The sequence below is a fragment of the Cydia pomonella genome, chromosome 12 (genome assembly GCF_033807575.1).
Source record: "Cydia pomonella isolate Wapato2018A chromosome 12, ilCydPomo1, whole genome shotgun sequence".
Taxonomy (NCBI): domain Eukaryota; kingdom Metazoa; phylum Arthropoda; class Insecta; order Lepidoptera; family Tortricidae; genus Cydia; species Cydia pomonella.
The window spans coordinates 136,630-159,450 of record NC_084714.1 but is presented as its reverse complement, the minus strand read 5'-3'; the positions used below and the strand labels follow the sequence as shown (position 1 = coordinate 159,450).

Genomic DNA, 22,821 nt, shown 5'->3' with positions numbered 1-22,821 from the left:
TTAGGTTAAATTAAATTTGTACCATAATAATTTCCTCATAGGTGATGTGATGAAAATGGCGCGTACCTATCTAGTAAGTACTTATATAGGAAGTGTACCTATGCAAACGGTGGGCTCGTGGCTCGGCTCACCGCTTTAGCACGAGCTGTGGCCGAGACACGAGACGAGCCGCGAGCTTCCACGAGGCGAGAGTGAGTACATCAGCTCGAGAGGCTCACGAGCTGTGGCCGAGACACGAGACGAGCCGCGAGCTTCCACGAGGCGAGAGTGAGTACATCAGCTCGAGAGGCTCACGAGCTGTGGCCGAGACACGAGACGAGCCGCGAGCTTCCACGAGGCGAGAGTGAGTACATCAGCTCGAGAGGCTCACGAGCTGTGGCCGAGACACGAGACGAGCCGCGAGCTTCCACGAGGCGAGAGTGAGTACATCAGCTCGAGAGGCTCACGAGCTGTGGCAGAGACACGAGAGGAGCCACAAGCCGCGAATGTAAACCGCGGTGTGGTTTTTACCTATGAATAGAGTGATTCTTGAGGAAGGTTAAGGCGTATAATATGTTAAAGTTTTGTGTAAATTGGTTGAAATAAGAAAAAAACACGCTGGCAGCTTTAATCAAAAATGCTGCCCAATCCGTTTGAGATATAACAACACAATGTATGGTGGAATTGTCTCTCTTTCATTATGGATAGGATAGAAAGGAAGGATTTACTATAGGTACCCATTCATGACCCATTCTTATCTTCTACAAAATGATTTCATAATATGTGGTATTTGCAAAGCTATTTAAACGGATACGGTAGTCATCATTATCAAATTAAATAGAAAGATAAATCATTTATTTGACAGCTGCGAAAACACACAATATAAACAGTTTTGAATGATTCACGGTTAGTTTCACTACACTTAAATCGACCGGGCTATAAACCGTGATTACCAGTGATCGGATTTCCCGGTGCAACACGGGGCGAATGACCTCAAACATTATACTAATATGGATATACCATGGATATACCCCGGGATTCCACAACTTATACATTGTAGAATAAGTTACTGGCTATATATTTATTACATTCAGTAAATTTTAGTAACATTTTGTCGCGTTAAAATAAATATTTTCGGAAAATAAGTGTATGTGCATTGTGCATATAATAAGCGTTAGTATTTTCTTTATTCATCTTAACTCTTAGGTATAGGTTTTTTATAATATGCATATAATAATAATAAAAAAAAAAACAAAACTAAAAAAATGCATAAAAACACATTATATAACACCTAACCTAGGATGAGGTTTTCGTTTTGGCCAATTTCGTTAGGGAATCTTAAAAGCTAGTCTATGATCGCCACGGATCTGTGAACTGATTAGCGCGCAGCACTTGCGCAGAACCTCAGCGCAGAACGGCATCTCCTGTCAATCCTGTCATACGAATGTCATTCTGTTATTACCAAATTACTTATCTTCTTCAACACATTCCTACCAATCAATAGTTTCCTAAAGCCTTTCCTAAATTCTTAGTTGTTAAGTACTTCGAGCTCATACAGTACAAGAATAGCAGATGTAAAAGCCGTCCAGTGTCGTTTAGGGGAGAGATTTTGTTGCAATTATGTAAGATTTCTTATTTGTTCACCTTTTGTTCACTATGATATTACTAATTGCAATTACGTTTTCGATTTTCGGTATGAGTACGCACTACGACGCGACGGTGTACATTTAGTCTGTAGATTAATTGATGAGATGGAGAGGGGTTCTGATTCAAAATACGGTTCACGACAGCAATTCCATTGCCGTATCTTCCATACATTTTTCCCGCATTTTTTTTTTTCACTCTTTTGATACGGAAATATTTTAAAGATTTCCTCTTTAATAGGAAAGGGACGACCGCTTCTCCACACAAACGTACTCCCCGTTTTCTCTGTGGGTAGTATTGACATTATGGATAATAGGTATAAGAATTAAGAGCGAAAAACAAATTCCATACAAATTTTGATGTATTTTCAAAGTGTGATTTTTAGGTGGATGCGTGTTATTACTAAACCGGTTACATAAATACTTCACACTATTTTTTTTATTCATAAAGCACATTTGACAACCGGTCTGGCCTAGTGGGTAGTAACCCTGCATATGAAGCCGATGGTCCGGGATGCGAATCCTGGTAAGGGCATATTTATTTGTGTGATGAGTACAGATATTTGTTCCTGAGATATGGATGTTTTCTATGTATTTAAGTATTTGTATATTACTTTATATATATATATATATATAATAATAATAAATAATAATAAATAAATAAATATTATAGGACATTATTACACAAATTGACTAAGTCCCACAGTAAGCTCAATAAGGCTTGTGTTGAGGGTACTTAGACAACGATATATATAATATATAAATACTTAAATACATAGAAAACACCCATGACTCAGGAACAAATATCCATGCTCATCACACGAATACATGCCCTTACCAGGATTTGAACCCGGGACCATCAGCTTCGTAGGCAGGGTCACTACCCACTAGGCCAAACCGGTCGTCATATATATATATATATATCGTTGTCTGAGTACCCTCAACAATTTGTGCAAGAATATCCTTATAATATTTATGTATTTATTTATTTATATTTACATACGCATAAATACAGCGAGACAGTAAAATGAATACTGTGATTATTACAAATTGACTGTTACTGTGTGCAGTAAGTCCATGAGACGTGTCACAATCCCGGTTTTCTCCAAAACAAGTACCATAACTATATGACTCAATTTAAATTTCGCTTATTATTATTTTATTTAAACTTTATTGCACAAAATATATACAACAATGTACAAATGGCGGACTTAATGCCAAATGGCATTCTCTACCAGTCAACCATAAGGCTAAACAGAGATACCTAGAATTGGTGCAGAGAAAGAAATATATTGAACCATACTTATAAACTACATAAAAAAAAATAACAATAAACTACCACATATTTTTAGAATACATACTATAAATATAATAATGATGGATATTATTCGAGCTCTTGTTTTAGCAAATGCTTACGTAACATCCGCTTGAAAGAAAACTTACTTGGAGCTTGTCTACTTAATTAGAGGGAGTGAATTCCAAAGACTAGCCTTGACGGCAAAAGAGTTAGTCATAAAACCAGTACGGTGTAAAGGTACGGTAAGTTTGAGAATGCAGGAGGTACGCAGCTCACATCCTAGACGAGGAGTATCGAAGACGAATTTATGTTTGAGATAGTTAGCCAGGAGCAGAAGGCTCAAACAGAATAGAAAATAGGACACAAAGGATCCGGAAGGACCTACGACGACGGATGGAAAGCCAGTTGAGCTGCCGGCGGTAGAAGGAGACACGATCATATTTACGAAGTCCAAATATAAATCTAATGCAGTTATTGAGGAGACGGTCTAGTTTATTGAGTGATTCCTGAGTGATATTGGTAGTGCACATGTCCCCGTAATCAATTATTGGTAACACTAAGGACTGCACTAACATCTTTTTCGTGTTTATAGGTAGAAAGTTTTTAAGTTTATAAAGAGTTCTAAGTGTTCCAGTGACCTTCTGACTTGTCTCCGATAGCTGACCAACCCAGGAAAGGTTGGAATCTAAAATGAACCCAAGATTAGAAGACCCAAGACACGACTGCTCATCGGAATTAGAGTATCCTCAAAAAGGATCGGATCAACAGGTACTGAATTCAACGTAGACAATTGCCGCTGGCTACCTAAAATTGGCATTTAGCTGGATTTACGCAAATGCCAAAGCTAGCAGACCACTCGGCGATGTAATCTAAGTCAGAATTTATTGTTGAGATAGCCATGTTTATATCTTCCACGTCAGTCTGTGCATACAGCTAAAGATCGTCTGCGTACAAATGGTAAGAGCTTCGAATTTTGGCGGTAATAAGATTTATAAAAATTGAAAAGAGAAAAGGAGAGAGAATACCGCCTTGAGGTACTCCAGTACTCAGTTCAGACCAATCAGATAAAGAACGGCTGGCACGAACTGCCTGGGTTCGATCGGAAAGATAGGAAAAGAACCACTTTGTCGCATCTGAAGAAACCCTCAAATGATTAAGAGTAGCCAAGAGTAAGTCATGATCTACCGCATTAAAAGCATTGGAAAAATCTATCAGCTATCAACATTGTGCATTATTTAGTTCAAATCATATTTTATTTAAACGCTGGTTGGCCATTATATCTAAATACGTCGTCTCTCAAATACCTGTTAATATTTAATTAGCCAAAGATATTAACGCCACTTTTGAAACATTATGAATACGAACATTAGTTGTGTGTAGTAAGAAAAATGAGTGGAAGTAGATCGAAAAGGTTTTGAACTATTTAATGCAATTCGCTTGATATATTTTCGTCCCGGTAGAACGTCATTTCTTGGATTGATTTTTAAGCACCTAAAAGAACTTTATTTCAGAATTATTTTTTTACAATTTAATATTAATTAAATTAAATTAAAAATATTTATTTCGGACTCTGGTTCCATAATTTGTTAGTATAATACACACAATACACTTACGACTACAACACTGTACAATTTACTTTACAACTAGTGTTAGTGACATACATTACTTAAACCTAAACCTAATATCTCCGGGGAGAGGCGCGCACTGGGGCATGCATCTTTTCCCAATAACGCATTATCGGGCAATCTACCCGTTCAGCAAGTGAGCTCAAAATGCTGTTGGTGCTACCCAGAACTCTTCGCATCAAAGATGATATTCTGGTGCGTAAAATTGCGTGGAACCCCGGCACGCCCGCCGCCGCGAACATGCCGGACGCACTGCAATAGCGAGGGTGCCCCATCAGCATCCTGAACGCATTGTTGTATTGAACTTTCAATACATTGACGGCCCTCTGAGAATAGCTAATCCACAGTGCACACGAGTAGAAGGATTGGCAGAATGCCTTAAACAAGGTAACTTTTACACTGTCACTACATCGTGCGAACCTACGACTCGGCATATTACAACGGACCGCCAAAGCTCGACGTTCCCTGTCTATGTCCTGATCATCACATAGCGTGTCCGATACCCAGTGCCTAGTGAATGCAATCCCGACTCGGGATTGCAAATTCGAGATCCCGCGGGATTAGAAATATCAATCCCGCGGGATCCCGGAATTTTCGGGATCCCGAGTAGATTAAAAAAAAAGTAAAATTTGAATGAATTAAAACGATAATAACGGTATGTTTGTGATGGTGACGTTAATTAAAATAACGTATTAATAGACAGAAAACAAAAACCTTTATTCTTTAATATTATTAACCAAATCATCATCAGTTTTCCTTGGAAATTAACAAAGGTAATCAAAACAATAAGTATAACTGTAATAAGAATCAAAACAACAAGGAATTAGAGAGTATTACAAGTGATTTTGAAAGTGACTTCTTAAAAAGCCAGCTGCTGAGAATGCCCTCTCCGACTCAACACTGGTTGGCAACAGCGTGTCGAAGCAATTATATGCAAACTGCAAAAATCTCCCACTTGTTCCTCCACACTCAAATAAATCCATTTCCTTTTTTATGACAGACTCTAATCTGTCTAAGCTCGTGGATACACGTGTAAAGGGACTTTTAGATGCTCGCAGAGTTTGTTCTCTTTAAGTGACATATTAGTTTGTACAGCAGTAGCACGTAAATTCAAATCTTCTGCAATCATTGAAAGAGGCAAGTCATCTTTGTTTAATACTGCCGTATTAATCTCTGCTTAGTTCGGTTCTTTACGATATAATACGTGTGTATCATCGCTGACGACTGCCGCCCAATCCCGTCAATCCCAAACGGGATCCCGTCATATTATGCGTCGGGATTGATCCCGAAAAATTACACGGGATCTCGCGAGATCGGGATCCCGCGGGATCGGGATTGCATTCCCTACCAGTGCCCCAAGTACTTAAATTTAGAGACTCTGTTTAGTGGTGTGCCATCAAGTACAACAGGCGGGACAATGTTGTATGTTTTATTGCCAGCCTTAAACAGCAACAACTCACTCTTCGTCGCATTGTACTTAAGGCCATGGGCAGCAGCGTAGCGCTCGCATATGCATAGCAACTTTCTCAATGCACTGATGCATGGACTCAGTAACACCATATCATCGGCATAGCTGATGTTGTTTATAACTTTTCCGCCCACGGAGCAACCTATAGAAGTGTTACTGAGTTCATTGATCAGCCCATTCATATAGAGATTGAAGAGCTTCGGAGACGTCAACCCACCCTGTCTCACTCCGCACTTCAACCTATACTCGTCAGAAACCGATCCAGCCCACCTTACAACATTTGTTTGATGCTTGTACCAATACTTAAATATAGACACAATCTCCCCCGGCATGCCTGCCTCTTCAGATAATTTTGACCACAAGATATCGTACGACACTAAGTCGAAGGCCTTAGAAAGGTCCAAGAAACAAGCATACACAGGGGTTCGCTCATTAGCATAGTACTGGACAGTCCGCTTGAGACAGTAAATAGCTGATTCAGTAGATAACCCAGCTCGGAATCCAAACTGGGCGTCATTCAACTTAATATGAGTATTTAACTGTTGATCAAGCAGGCTATCCAGCACCTTTGCTATTACAGTCGCTAAAGAGATGGGCCTATAGTTGTTTGTATCCGACACGTCACTCGTTTTACTCTTAATGATCGGGACTACAATAGTTTTCATTAGGTCATCAGGAAGGTAAGAGTGAACGATGGATAAAGCAAAAAACATAGCTAGAACTCTCGGCAGATGGGGACCAGCGTACTTCAGATGTTCTACACTGAGGCTATCATGCCCCGGCGACCTACCACGCGACATGTTCCCAATGACAGTAGCTATCTCTATAGCGGAAAAATAAATAGGTCGGTGACAAGCGCCGGCACATGCCCTACCAACAGTGGTGAGCGTCTCGCTCAGTAAGTTACGCTGCGGTTCAACTGTAAAATGCGTTTTAAAAAGATTTGCAATGTCCGCCGGCTCACACGCGCCCCCGACGCTCACAGGTAGGCTCGGTTTGGTGTTAAGGCTATTAGTGTGTTTCCAGAAGGACCCAAACCTCTTAGCATCGTGATGCGATGCCAGAATATCCAATTTGATTTGGTTTTCATGGTTTTGGCACCATTTAAGTTTCATTTTAAAATGTTTCCGAGTCGAACACATAGCCGTATAAGTAGGACCGAGCCGAGGCCTACCACTACTAACCCACTCACGAAAAGCAAGCCGAGCCTCTCTATGAGCATCTTTGACATGTTTATTCCAACCCGTGATATACCGACCTTTATGGGGTTTTTTCATGTCGTAGCTAAGTATAGCCGCCTCACTAAGAGCCTTAACTATTTTAGTATATAGGTCACTAATATAAACCCTGTGGTTGTCATTGCTACACATTGTATCACAACATTCTCTTAGTTCAGGTGGAAAATCTACTTTTGAAAGTAAGCTGTTACATATCTCTGTATACTTTGAGATTTGAGGCGGCTCTCTTGTTCCCCAGATTACTTTATTTTTAAGACTTGGCAGTTCTCTGGATTTCCGCTTTAAAATATTTAAATTAACCATAATTTCGAGTGGGAAATGGTCCGACCAAAATACATTATAATTCACCTTAATATCTATTATAGAACTACAAGCCGCCTCGGTCACAAGACAGTGGTCGAGCCAGCTGGTAGTTCCATGAGCATCACTGTAGTATGTAAAAGTGTCAGAGTCCGCACCCAGTATATCTAAGTCCGCCCACCGCCACTTTTGTTCTGTGCAAAAACTCACCAGTTCGTTTCCAAAACGCCCACCTGGGTGCGCGTTAAAATCTCCCAGAATTATAACGGACTCCACGTTATCACTCTCAATCACTGCACTAATCTCACTTAGGCACTCCGTAAAGTCCACTAGATTTTCCGCACAGTCAGTAGGCATATAAACACAAGCAATTATAATTGCCCGATCTGACATCTCAATTTTTATCGCTGTGATACGCACACTACTACACGGAAGTACAGTTACGTTCGTAAAAACACTCTTTCGCCACAATATAGCCACTCCACCATATGGTCGTCCTCGTAGGAGCCCTGCAGAGGTATCCACAGCCGATTTACCGGTATAGCTGAAATCCGGACTGATGCTATCTAGAAACGGTATATCATGAGGCATCAACCAATGCTCCTGAATTGCGATAATATCAGCTGATTGTGTCATCGATCTAATGCACTCCACAGATCTAGTAACCGATTTACAGTTAAAGGATATAATTTTGTAATTATTTATGTTACTATTCATTATCGAGATGGGGTACGACTCCTTCCTTACGCTTCACATTAAAGTTAACAAATCGCCTGAAAGAAATGCCTTCAGGCCATAAGTTGTCATTCATAAATAATTTCAACTTGGCGTAAGGAACGAGACACTTAAATGCATTATGCCCCTTTTCTCTTAGCATTGATACTTTTTCCAGCTTCACCTTCACTTGTGTTTTCATGAGAATATACTCGATAATGTCGTTTTCGGTAGCTTCCTTATGCACATTAGTGATAAAAAGTTCGATCAGGTTTTTCGCGGCTCTAAACTTCGAGTTACTGTCATTTTGCGCTTTTCCAAATTTACCTATGAATCGATCTTTTAATCGCTTTCTCTGGACTAAAATCCAATCATCCGAAGGCTTTTCGTTATTATTATTCCATTCACCGCAGCGCACTACGTCAGCCGTAGTAGGAGTAATAGAAATCGATTTGTTATTGTTTATAACAGGCGTAGTCGATTTAGTACTTTGCGATGTCTTGGTACGAGGGCGTTTATTCCTACGCCGTTTCATGGTACGGGGTCGTACTATCAGCTCCGGCTCCGGCGCAATGTCAGTATTCACTTTGTTTATAGTAGTAGCGGCCGACACCTCCTCCTCCACCGCCCGCGCCCCGGCCGCGGCGCTCGCCTGAGCAGGCACAGTACGCGGCGAGCTCTTTTCTGTTGGCGCGAGTGCCTGTGCTTGCGTAGATGTACATCTACCCTCTTCTTTTTTTAGGTCATTACCGTCGGTTTGAGTCAATGACAGTTGCAAACATGACTCATTAGAAACAGATGTTTTCTGCACACTCGATGCACTAAGGTCGGTGTCAATATGAGTCAATCCCATTGGGCCACTATAGCAGTCGTAACTAATATTTTGGGTCAAAAATGCCCCTCTTCTAGTATTTACATTGCAGTCGAGGTTGTTTACAATAGAAGCGGACTTTACTATTTCAAGGTCCTTTTTGATCTGATTCACTTCCTCAGCCGTCGCAAATGTATGTTTCATATTACTTAACTCGCTCTGAATGGTTAAAATATCCTTAAGAAGCCTTGTCACATCGACATGGTCAAATGTAACGGGGGGCAACTTATGCAGATCTCGGGCGACAAAAATAGGAACACACTCAGGATCCACTTGTTTTAATAAACAAATCATATCATCGAGATCTCGTTGGGATTTTCCTTCACGTTTCCTAGTGATCTTGCGTATTGTTGACGGCACAGAGTCGAACAATAAGTTTTTAGCAGCTTCGATATCCGCAGCGCTAAACGACGTGGTACAAAGCCGCACTAAACTCTCCTCGCCCATCACTTGGTATTTATTCTGGATAAACGCCAGCACCTCACAAATCACAATATTGCAATTTTTACACTTAAGCACGTTTGAACCCATTTTTTAAAGAGGTCCACCTCGCTGCGCTTACAATGAACCGTACGCACGCAACGCCGCGCGGCAGACGACTGATAGACTGATAGACTTAATAGCTCCTATTATCTTCATTGTCGTCACCATCCTGGCGCCAGGATGACCTGGTATAATTATCCAGGAAAATCACAATTACAGCAATATAAATATTTTTATGCTTTAAACAAGTAAAGACAGAGGATGTATTTACAAATATTGCATTGGATTAAAATTAAATACTTTTTTACAAAGGCGTCATCTTTCTACCATACCGTCATATTCCTAGCCCAAATTATTTCAATCTCTCATTGATAATAAATTCTTAACTTTTAACTGATGCCTTTTATACCATTTTCCTACTCCTCTACTGTTACCTGTCATTTATGCATTCATTAACACGAATATAAGAACATACATAAAAGATTTCAAGAAAAGTCTATATTGTCTATTCCTCATAAAAGCTCTTGTGCTTTTATAAGCTATAACGTTACTGCGATTAATGGCTACCAACCTAACAAAACCAAAACGAATACAGTTTTAAACTAAGTGCATTGCTGCCAACTTACAAAATATTCATTTGGTTGCATAGTAAAAATAATAGTATTTTATGCAACAGTTGTATAAGAAGGGTCAAAAAAGGCGAGTGGCGTGAGTTACAATGTGAGCCGGAGCCGAAGGCGTAGGCGAACATTGTAAAGGAATACGCCACGAGAATTTTTTGACCTACTTATACAACGTTGCATACAATATTTTTCCTACGAGTCAACAAAAATAAATCTTAATTTAGGTAAACAAATTACAGCAAAAGTATATAGCCAAGACGCGCGAGCATACCTTGTTACGCGCCCGGCCCGCCCCGGGCCGCGGCCGGCCGGTCGGCGACACCTCCTCGTAACTCATGAGGCCCTGGTACTTGCTACTTGCTAAATTAATTTTTTTGACAGTTTTTTCTCAATTTTGGCCACCGTAGCCTACGGAGACTAACAAGCAACGCTAAGCGGTCTTCGTAGTCTATGGGTGTTGCTATATTACGGGTGTCACATGCGTGTTTCTGACTTATGAAGTAATTATTTTTACTATGCAACCAAATGAATATTTTGTACGTTGGCAGCAATGCACTTAGTTTAAAACTGTATTCGTTTTGGTTTTGTTAGGTTGGTAGCCATTAATCGCAGTAACATTATAGCTTATAAAAGCACAAGAGCTTTTATGAGGAATAGACAATATAGACTTTTCTTGAAACCTTTTATGTATGTTCTTATATTCGTGTTAATGAATGCATAAATGACAGATAACAGTAGAGGAGTAGGAAAAATACTATTAACTTCTATATCAAATTTCTTTCATTACTGATGGTTATTTTATCCAAACAACTAAACAACTAGGTGTGATGTTCCTGCTAAGGTCGTCACTTTCCTGCTACGGGCGTCATATTCCTGGACCAATTATGTTTTCAGACGAAGGAGGAGGAGTATTTATATTAACTCTAATAATGACTAAAACACAAAAAAATAACGAAAGGGCATACCTAGCTGTGATATACATTAAATTGTGACAAAATATTTTCAATAACTTTCATAGTCAGAGAGAAAAATCAGGACTTCATTTGTATGAAAACGCAATTTGGCGCGGTCCACTTTCGTCTTAATCATGGCAACTTCCAAATTGAACAGGACCAATGCCACCACCCCTGCGCTCAACAGCACGGACCGCGACTGGACGCTGGACTGGTACTTCCACCCGCCGTTCTCCATCGCCAAGCCCGGCGCCACCGTCTTCGTGGGCACCGTCAGCATAGTACGTACTACCGCTTATTCCTATTATTCCGAATCTCGGAAGTAAATTAAAAACTGTACCGTTATCGGCATTGAACTGAAAATTTTAAACAGAAGCGCTGGTGGCCTAGCGGTAAGAGCGTGCGACTTGCAATCCGGAGGTCGCGGAGTTGAAGCGTTATACAATAAACCCCGGCTCGTACCTATGAATTTTTCTGAACTTATGTACAAAATATCATTTGATATTTACCAGTCGCTTTTCGGTGAAGGAAAACATCGTGAGGAAACCGGACTAATCCCAACAAGGCGTAGTTTACCCTCTGTGTTGGAAGGTCAGATGGCAGTCGCTTTCGTAAAAACTAGTGTCTACGCTAAATCTTGGGAGTAGTTGTCAAGCGGACCCCAGGCTCCCATGAGCCGTGGCAAAATGCCGGGATAACGCGAGGAAGTAGAGTAATGCTGATACTTTTAGCGATTAATAATCATCCTTAATAATTTTGACAATTTGACTTATTACCATACCTACTGGAATAAAATAACTTACCTACAAGAAGTAGCAAGTAGATTGTCTGTAATACCTCTAGATGTCATAAAGCCGCGGCCTGGACGCAAGCAAATCACAGCTGTTCATATATTTGTGTTTCGGTCGAGCGCAATGTATGAACACAATTTGTCACTCGCCACGTCGCGCGCCGCGTGTGTCCAGTCGGCGGCCTAAAGCTCTCGAGTTTATTTCCTTCTTATCAGAGACCAGGAGGAATTGCCAGGATGACAGTCATTTGCAGAAAACGAAACGGAACGCTAAGACTAATCGAAATAATATATAGAAATGATAGCATTTCGTTTCGTTTTCCGCAAACGATTGTCATCTCGGCTAGGCCCCCTGCTTGGCCGGCGCCCGTGTGTGTATTTGTGTAACTTTGTATGTGTCGCAGGTGCACTCGCTGTGTCACATCCCGCACCTGCTGATGTACCGACGACTCGGTATGTTCACGGCCTTCTGGAGCATCGTAGGCCTGGGACTCATATTTGGAGCCATACTGGTAACGTATAGAAATGTAGAGATAGTTAACCCCTCCCCCAACTGCAAACAAAGGTCTATTCAAGGAGAATCCGTTATCTCTGCAGCTGTTCATACTTACACTTAGGAGCAAAACTGTCCCAATAGTAGCATATTAGGAGAATGTGGAGAGGTTGATGTCGATCAAGGGGAGGGGCACATGGTTAATACATAACTGTACCTACTCCTTGAAATTTTCTACAAATGGGCCTAACATATGATGTACTTGGCATTTACGGTTAGGTATTTTGTAATTTCGAATCGAAAAGTAGAAAAAACACATTTTTATTTTTTCCAATATTTCTAGTTCCTCCTATGAAAACTCGAAATAGGAAACCATGCATAATTAAGAAATTTAGCCTCTCTAAAATGAGGTTAAGTATCAACTGTTTAAATCGTGAACATAGTTTCCTAGTTATGGCAGAATAACAGGCGTCTTTAACATTGAACTAACAGACACTTTCTATAAGTCACCTAAAAGTAACTTCAAAAATATGCCCCATTAAAACAATTTCATGATGATTTTATAGTGGCAGAATTTCTTAATTATATATGGTTCCCTATTTGCAGTTACCATTAGAGGAAATACAAATATTGGAAAAAATAAAAATGTTTTTTTCTACTTTTCGATTCGAAATTACAAAATGCCAAGTACATCATATGTTAGACGGATTTGTAGAAAATTTCAAGGAGTACTGTTATGTATTAACCACGTGCCCCTCCCCTTGATCGACATCAACCTCTCCACATTCTACTAATATACTACTATATTGGGACAGTTTTGCTCCTAAGTGTATAATGTTTTATTGTTTATTCATACAGCACTCAAGCTACAGTTTACATACCAAAGAGCTTACATACATAAATTAAGAGTAAGAACTATTGAAGACTTTTGTCATTGACATTGACCTTTCTATTTTGTCATTACAGAAAAAATAGAAAGGTCAAGTCTATAAATTTAGTAATATTTAATTTAGTAAAATTTTAGTAGATCATTACCGTTGTCTATTATGTAGATAGTTATCCCAGTTTTTTTGCCACGGGTCTTGGGATCCTGGGGTCCACTTGGCAACTGATCCCAAGAATTGGCGTATAGGTTTTAGATTTTAAAATAGCGACTGCCATCTGACCTACAAGCACGCATTATGGAATGGGCCGCGTGTAGATGCGTACGCACCGTCGCTGGCTTTGACGTGCTAACGAAAAAACGGCACCGTGGCCATCCCATCGCCATCCCGCCACGCCATAAGCCATCCATGAAGAGGAGCCATAACAAAGAAAGGAAATCGGGATCGTGGGGACGGCCGGGCGGGACGTCCCGCCTGCACCTAGCTTGCTGCGCGTGGTTTGCTTGTTGCAGGAGGACGAGTGGCTGTATGACATCTGGATCTGGTACTCGTGCGTGTACGTGCCCGTGATGCTGGTCACCATGTACGTCGTGCTCACGGGGGCCGTGTGGGCGCTCAACATCCAGCCCCTGCGCGCCGTCTTCGCCACCGTCGCCATCGTCTTCTACTTGTGTTAGTGTCTCTCTCAGTAATCGAGGCGCGATCAGTGCCCCGTGGCCTTATATGAAAGCAAATATACTACTTGAATACTTCCAAAGGGTTCAGTACTCTTATGTTTCAATCTGAACCATGCGTAGTACGGTGCGAGCTATATCTAGCATTAAACAGATTTATTTCATGAACAGAATATAAATGTGCCATGGCTCAAAATATCCTATTATTTCAACCTCGGGTTATTATTTTTGCAGAAATGTTTACAAGAACAACATAAATAACATTTTTGGTGGATTTGAGTTATTGGTATCATATTAGTGTTCGTCTAAGAAGGAGCTACAAGCGATGCTAAAGATATTGTCCAAAAATGACCCCATTTGTCCAAAATCGTTCCCTAAGAATATACCCATTTATATAAACTACATAACTACATATTTTTTTACAAATAGAACATAACTGTATAGTATACAGAGTCCACGTAAAAAAAAGCGGCCAAGTGCGAGTCGGACTCGCCCATGAAGGGTTCCATACCATTTATGACGTATTAAAAAAACTACTTACTAGATCTCGTTCATTCAATTCGTTCAAAAAATATTAAACATGCTGATGCATCTTCACTTTCCTAATCCTCACAAAATACGCGATTTAAAGAATATCGATTCTATCTCCAACAACGTATCAAGAATGGTCTTCTCTGACTGACTGGTGGATACCCAAGCATTTTGCAGCTTATCTTATAGCTTTATGTTCTAAATGAGTGGTTTAACAGTGTTTGATAAAACTTATACCTTTAAACACAACTCAAAATTGTATATGAGTTCATCCTGTAACTTGTAGTTGCTTAGGAACGTTTATTGTTTCTACTTTATTACTTATGGTTGGGTAAAGTCGATTTTGCTACTAAAAGTTGCATGTAGGTTTTAATTGTCACTCAATAAGAAGCAATAGTGCTATATAAGGCCCTAAAGTCACTTATAAGCAACTTCTACATATAAGTGGGAACATACCCTTATTTGGAACTTTTTATTCCAAATGACTAGTATAATAGAGTAGTATATCACCAATAGTGGCTAAAGAGATAATTTTACGGCCCTTTTGGAACCTAAAGTGATTGCAACTTTAAGGGCTAGAAATACTCTTATTGCCACTCCAACGCATAATTAAGTCTCAATAGGAGGTTCTTGAAAACCAAAAGCAGTTATTTTCACTTATTTCAAACCACTAACGATCTAACAGTTCCAAAATTAGGTCATATGCATAATATCCTATCAAAAACATTTTCATGAAAATGTTGCCAAGACGAAACCATAAGGCTCGCACTGTCAAAATGTTATCAGATTTCTCGTAGAGACAAGCTTCTAACTCTACAAGCCCTATCTTCAGAAACTCTACAACAAGAGTCAAAATATGTGGCATGGCCGTTTCGCTACTGTCACATGGGCGTAAGGTGCAAAATTTATTCACTAAGTATACTTGTAGTAACGAAACGGCCAAGCCACATATTTTGACTAAGGTGTAGAGTTTGTGAATGAAGGGCTTGTAGAGTTAGAAGCTTGGCTCTACAAGAAATCTGATAACTTTTTGACAGTGCGAGCCTTATGGTTTCGTCTAGGCAACATTTTCCATGAAAATGTTTTTGATAGGATTTCACTTCTTTTTGTAAGTGTCTTCTTTGTGTATTGTCATAAGCATGACAATCTTCCATCCCCTAATATAAATGGTAAAGTAAGTAGAGTAAATACACTTTATTGGACCACAGAAGAAAATTCAGTAACAGATTTACAATGTAAATAAAGGTAGCAACAGGCGTTCTTATCGCTGTGAGCGATCTCTTCCAGACAACCTTAGGGTAGCAGGATATAAAGAACAAAAAGCTTTAGTGACAGGTAGTGCACGAATACATTACAGGAATAAGAAGATTACACATTACAATGAAATACATACCAATGGGTACAACCAAATATTTAATATTTATCACATACATATATAATGGTTGGGGGAAATTTACATTTAATTTGGGGGCATCTTTTATACAATCTTCTTTTTATACTGATCCCCCCTACAAACTTTCCTCTATTCCCCCTAATGCCCTTTTCCTTCCTTTTTCACCTTTACGGGTGATTTTGGGGTTGATAACTATTGTATATCCTTCCCTATAGGAAAAACTATCTACACACTAAATTTCATCTAAATCGGTTCAGCGGTTATTGATTTCCCATACAAAATTCCACCCCCCTTTTCACCCCCTTAAGGGCTATAAATTTCCAATTTTTTTATTTCTTTTGTTGTTTGTATACTAATACTATGCTACATACCAAATTTTTGCTTCCTAGGACTTCAGGAAGTACCCCAAGGGTTTTGGTGATCATCAGTGAGTGAGTGAAGTGAGTCAGTGACGAAAACGGGGTTTTTCCGATACGAACAAAATCTTAAGTATGAAAGCTATGCATCTGAATTTTTTATGCTTAATAAGTCCACTATTGACATTATATCCCGAGAATTTTGTTTATCTGGTATAATCCAAACCCAAGTTATGAGGGTTCAAAAAAACGACGAAGCGCTTTTAGAAAAGGTAGGCCATGCGCTTCGCTTTGCTCGTCTTGGCGGGGGCACTACCCTGCCCCCAGATTTATTTTTCCTATTGCGGCGCCTCCTCTGTCAATAGCATTCACTGCTTTGCCACTCGCAAGATACAAATAAGTGATCTTCAGACCTGATAGTTCTAAATAGAGAACAAATAAGTGAAAATAAACACTGTAAAATATTTTTTATTCCGCCATGTTTACAAATGGAGTCCTTGAAATCAAATTATTTTAAACAGAATTTTATCACACTGACGCATAATCACAGACCTTTGATAGTTGTGACGATTCACGATGTTACTTTGACATTGTACGTAACCTACAATCATTAGGTCAGGTTTTTAACAGTTTTATTTCTTATCAGTATCAATTCCTCATTTGATTTAGCACTCTCCTTTTAAATATTCCTGGATCAAATCAAAGGCGCATCGAAATTTACAAAGAAACCATACTATAGTTTCACAGTAAAAAATAATTCGCAAGGATTTCGTGCTTATTTCAATTCCTGTATAACGTGAAGTTTTCATCACTTTACCAAACAGATATGTACATCCAAAATTAAAATGGCAGATCACATTCACTTTTAAAAAACACAACTTATTGTCTTAATTGTTGCCACGCCACTCAAAGGAAATTGGGCATCTCATTTATCACTCCTTGACCGAACTGAAATTGTAATACATTCATTCGTTCAATATAAATCGTTCACTGCGCATAACTGTCACCCATAGTTCTAATTGCCACTTAAGGTAATCGAGAGATCTCTTATGGATTCAATTTAGAACCAAAAATAGGCTGCAATTTTTCTCCTTTTTGGTCTATATTGGGTCTATATGGGTTCTCTCCACCTATATACACTTAAGTATCTAAATAGATATGATATACGAGCTATTTCCCACCCCGTGTGCTACTTGGGTAGTGCTGACAATAGCAGCGGATTAAATAAGTCCACGTAATGTAGTAAAATAAGCCGTATGTCTTAGAATACGAATACAATTACTAGACAAATTTGTTTTATTTTCATACAAAAAGAATATAACTAACAAATTTTTGCAAAAACCGCATAAATGATGAACCCATATTTCTTTTTTTTTTGTAAATTGTGAAATGTCCAATGCCGGATTTAGAGGGCTGGAGGCCTCGGGCAATAAAGGAGTGGAGGCCCCCTGGCCCCAAATTTTTTCCAAATAAAATGGTAAATTTACCGAATTCTCTATTGTGGAGGCCTGTGGTCCCCTCTTTTGTGGAGGCCCGGCCCTGGAAATGTCTTTGAAATATGTAATAGGTAGTATATCCCATCAAAAACATAAATGTGAAATAAGAGGCAAGTTAAATATAAAATTAAGATAATGCGTCGTTTTTGTCTTCGCCCACAAAAGAATTGAGATATAAGTAATAGGGTTGTTTCCATCTACAAATCTTCGGGCAGAATTGTATCCCAATAAATTCTTTTGGATTATAAGAACATGTTAAACTACTTTTAGGGGACCTGTAATGACCATATTTTTGTAAATATTGAATTTAAAATATCGTTTGGCACACGTCACGTGACCAAACTCGAAACGTCATTGAGGATTTTGATGACGTCACAACTCTCGGATTGACACTGTTGACAGTTAGGCGATAAACAACAAATGACAAATGTCAGTTGACAGTTCGTATCTTCTACGTGTGTATGAAGTTATGTGTCAAACCGTAAACTGTGACGTCACACAATTTTCAAAGAGCGTTTTGGGCGCGAAAGCATCTGTCAAAATATATTTTGTTAATTTAACATATTTAAAGCCGTTTTTAGTATAAAAGTTGAATTTTAGGGCAACTTTTAGTTAATATAGAACGTAAAATAAGCGTTTCAAAAAATTGGAAACAACCCTATTATATGAATGCCAAATTCTGTGTTGAAAATGCTGAATTTTTAGTTATAAGCAGTCCCCGTTATCAGCGGTGAAGAAACATTGAAAATACAAGGGCTGGCACTACACATTAATATTTACCTACACGTGTATAATTTGATATACTTACCTAATATTTGATGAAAACCATACACCTACTTATTTCATTCATCTTACTAATGTTATAAAGAGGAAAGATTTGTTTGTTTGCATTGAATAGGCTCAGAAACTACTAGACCGATTAGAAAAATTCTTTCACCGTTGGAAAGCTACACTATCCCCGGTGAACATATTATACTTATTTAAAAAATAAATGTTGAATACCCGTGCGGAGCCGGGGTGGGCCGCTAGTAGGTATATATAATGTGAAGCCAATTGCCTTAAAAAAGGTTTCATTTGGTTGTTGAATTCTATAATAATACTTAGGTACTTAATTGACATTTATTTGTCAAAACATGTCTCATGTCATATACTTACTTAATTTTATGTTTGGTAAAGATATGAACTTCCTGGATAATCGTGCTGAATTCTCTCAGTTTAAAATGGAGCTAATGGCAAAACTGGAAATAAACCGAATGCGACGCGGAAAAAATGGTTTGTAATTTTAGTAAAACTTTGCAATAGACGATATTTTTTCCTCCTCCTCCAATAGTTATTAATAATTTTTTGTGATAAAATTTTTTTTTTTTATCCTACAGATGTAACTTTGAGTGAAATATAATATGTAAAACTGGGAATCATAAATCTTGAAACTCATTTTTTACCTATTTCCTGTATATTACATATGTGTATTTTTACATTTCGTGACCTAGATACAGATTCGGTGACAGTGCAATAATAAAAAGTGCAAAAATAATACGTTTCATCTTAAATTGTTTTAAGCGACATTTATACCATACGACCAAGCGACATTAAAACATACTATATCTTACTAGAGATCCACACATCAACTTACTAAATACATACATACACACACACACACACACACACACTCACACACACACACACACAGTTCTATATTTCTTCGCAACATTCTACTCGTACGTGCACCTATTTTTATTTTGATAACATTTTCTAAGCCAGCGGTTAATGATGAATCATCCTCGTTCTTTTTCAGTACTTCCTTTGCTCGTGTTTTTAAATACCGTGGACTGTCTATTTAGTCTGTGGAATTTAATATGTAATTTCTGGTTGTTCCATACTTGCCAACAATGCATTATTAAACTGATTACACATTTTTTTTAGTGGGATATATAAGCATACAATATTATCGGCAACAGTTTAAAATAAGTTGAAATTTCCTTAAGCAGGTCGTTGTGGTTTTTAGCGGTCAATTTAAGGAGTCGATTATGCAAAGCACACCTGTCTTAACTTGTTATTACGGATGGGTATCCTTACTCGACCCAACGTTTTTTTTGCCTCATGTTTATTGTAAATTCGTCATATTCGTTCTTTTCATAAATTTGGAACGCTAAGGGAACCTAAATATTTAAGTACATCAGTCGACTTCATGTTTTCGAATGGCGACAGTTGTCTCACTGGAGGCAGTTGGAGTAGATCGCCAAACAACACTATATGAATTCAAAATATACGTTTTTTTCTCAATCGAAATAATTTTCTATTATCAGATTTTTTCCCTATATACACCTAATAGCCTACCCTGTTGCCAAATATCAAGTTTCTAGGTCACCTGGAAGTGGGTTAGGTTTTTGATATATAAGTCGGTCAATAATCGGTCGGTCGGTAATGCCGGTTTTTAAACATTAATTTATCAATAACTGTTTGAGCTACGTTTATGAAATTTTGTATTTTAGACAAGCTAAGGGGCTTGAATAACCGTGCCAAATTTCATGTGCGTAGGTTAAATAGGTTTCAAGTTGTGAAGGGGTCAAAAGTAGCTCGAAATGGTTCGTGTAATATTATACACGGTTGCGTCGCCAGTTCCTTTTTCTTTGAACTTGGCTGGACACGCTACCGCGTTACTAGATTTCTGATCTATTGACAACTTACTAAAATCACCTAAAAAATTTGTATCACTAATAACTAATATATATTTCTAAAGACAGTTTTCATCTTCTCGGAGCACCCATCTTCAATGAAGCCATCCCTCCCCTTCTGAGTAAATCTATTTCGAAATTTAGTGACTATTCGGACCGTCTTCTCAAAATTAGCAGTCATTCTGCTTTGTTTATTTTAAATTTGGTTTACTCATTCCAAAATTCACCTACCTGCTCCGCTGTTGTCCCTTTTGGAAATACCATCTACTCCGAACTATTGACCTACTTTTAAAATCCCAAATTGTATCAATTTTGAACATCCAATTTAGCGAGTAGGCATGGACTCAAGCCACCTTACCGATAAGATATGGTGGCTTGGGTACCAGTAAAATTTCAAGTGTTGCTCTGCCGGCATTCTTGGCCTCAATTCATAGCTCCTCCGATCTCGCAGGTAATATTCTCCAAGCCTCTCCGGCTACAAACTGCGATATCGCGTGCCTAGTTGAGGCAACGGGCGACCCCCGCGGGGGGGCAGCTTTCTCGCGCACAGAATTGCAATCGCAATCCAGCGCGGGAACGCTGCCTGCGTGATGGGCCACCAAGGGCGCAAAATTTTAATAGGTATTTTCAATTTTTAGCTTTAGTTATTTTAATTGTAGTTAGATTTAGTTTCTTACTCATGTTGTGAGATTTTTGGAAATACATTTTTTCTTTGATTTGAAATATTTAAAAAGAAATTTAGTTTTTTCGTTTCCTATATAACTAGGAAGTTCCGTTGGAGTAAATAATAATGAGGGAAAATCGTGAAAATGTTAATCAGTGTCGTTCTTAGGTTTTCTATTAATACTAAGATGTTTTATCCGTTCCCACTTTCCAGTTATGTTCTACTGTATCGTATACGTGATGAGCGAAAAGAGGAAACTATTTACGACGACAACTACAACGACGACCACGACGTCGCCGTGCCCGCGGTGCCCGACCTGCACCACGCAGCGCTGCACCACCCCCTCAACCACCACAACAGCCCCCGAAACCCCCGGCCTTCGACTCATCCAGTATCTCAGCGACCGCGTCTGACCCGATGCCCGCCACCCGGCCCGACGCCCGCCACCCGGCCCGACGCCCGCCACCCGGCCCGACGCCCGCCACCCGGCCCGGCGCCCGCCACTCGGCCCGACGCCCGCCACCCGGTCCGGCGCCCGGCGCCGACGGTGGTTTACCTCGGTTACCGCCGCCGGCGCATTTTCAAGGTGCCTATGCAAATACATTATGTATGGCAGACGCGATGAAAACCGTCCGGAACCATCCGCGTCCGCAAGGAGCCGACCGGCTTTCAGCCGTACAAATTTGAAATACGCTCCGACACGTCCCGATTCCGCCCGTTCGGTGGGAATCGTACTTAATAGGTAGGTACTTAGAAACCAATACAAACGTACGTGCGTCTCGCTCGCGCCAATACACGTACAGACAAGTACGAGCGAAATGCAGTAAGCAATATCATTTTGATGTCACAATGTAAGTTTGAGTTTGGCATCTTATCAAAAGTTAAAGCTATAGCTTGGATATTGTCTGTTCCTCACATCCACGCAAAAAGGCGGAACGCATATCCATGAAATCTGGCCACAGTTTTCAAGGAAAACATCTGGGACAAAATACATATTTATCCCAGAATTGACGCCTATTGGTAGCAATAGCATTTGAGAAAGGGTGTTAACTAAGCGAGTGGGAGAAGGGTCGGGGCAAATTCACGACTTCTACACGGATGAACTGGCGAGTAGAGAGAGGCTAGCTGTCAACGTATTTAATGCGAAGCCCTTGTTTAAACGTTTGTTTTGTCTTCTTTTCAGGATCGCTTCTCAATAAGAATCAAAATTCTCAAGAAGAACTGATATAACCTGTAACCGTTGGAATTTATTTACAACAAATAGGTATACTAAAAGCAAAACATTAAAGAATATATTATTGACTAAACTTCTTCGTTTTTATTGTCCATCAAAAAATCTTAAATACATCCACACCGCCACAACACATCGGGAATTATATCATTGATCTTGATAAAAAAAAAACACTGACACCGCACGTGTTAATGGTGTCAAAGTTTAAATTCCAAGACATTTAGCAGAAATGAACGCGAAATCCTGACTACTGGTATTACCTACGCTAGCTAAGGTTTGGTAAGTTAAACAGCAAGCAAGCAAGATAAGCAAGGCATAACACAAAAAAAAGATTTGATAAGCGGTTCTCTTATTGATACCCGTTCTTCGAGGACGATAGTAATTATTTTAAGACTACATGTTCCTTGACCCGACTGATGTCGAAGGGATTCGGACTTATC

At 39.4% G+C, this 22,821-nt stretch overlaps 1 protein-coding gene across 1 annotated transcript; it reads left to right on the top strand.

Moving 5' to 3' along the window:
• Nucleotides 1-1,198: 1,198 nt before the first annotated feature.
• On the top strand, nt 1,199-22,457 carry LOC133523183 (uncharacterized). Its single transcript, XM_061858659.1, has 6 exons — nt 1,199-1,601; nt 11,352-11,475; nt 12,389-12,496; nt 13,874-14,033; nt 21,364-21,736; nt 22,334-22,457. Coding segments are annotated over exons 1-5 (594 nt in total). The 5' UTR covers nt 1,199-1,599; the 3' UTR covers nt 21,564-21,736; nt 22,334-22,457.
• Nucleotides 22,458-22,821: the final 364 nt, after the last annotated feature.

Bases quoted from the DNA above. Each gene is read 5' to 3' on its own strand.
- LOC133523183 (XM_061858659.1), top strand. The intron at 11,476-12,388 runs GTACGTACTACC...TATGTGTCGCAG, and splicing joins TCGTGGGCACCGTCAGCATA to GTGCACTCGCTGTGTCACAT. The intron at 14,034-21,363 runs GTTAGTGTCTCT...CCCACTTTCCAG, and splicing joins CGCCATCGTCTTCTACTTGT to TTATGTTCTACTGTATCGTA.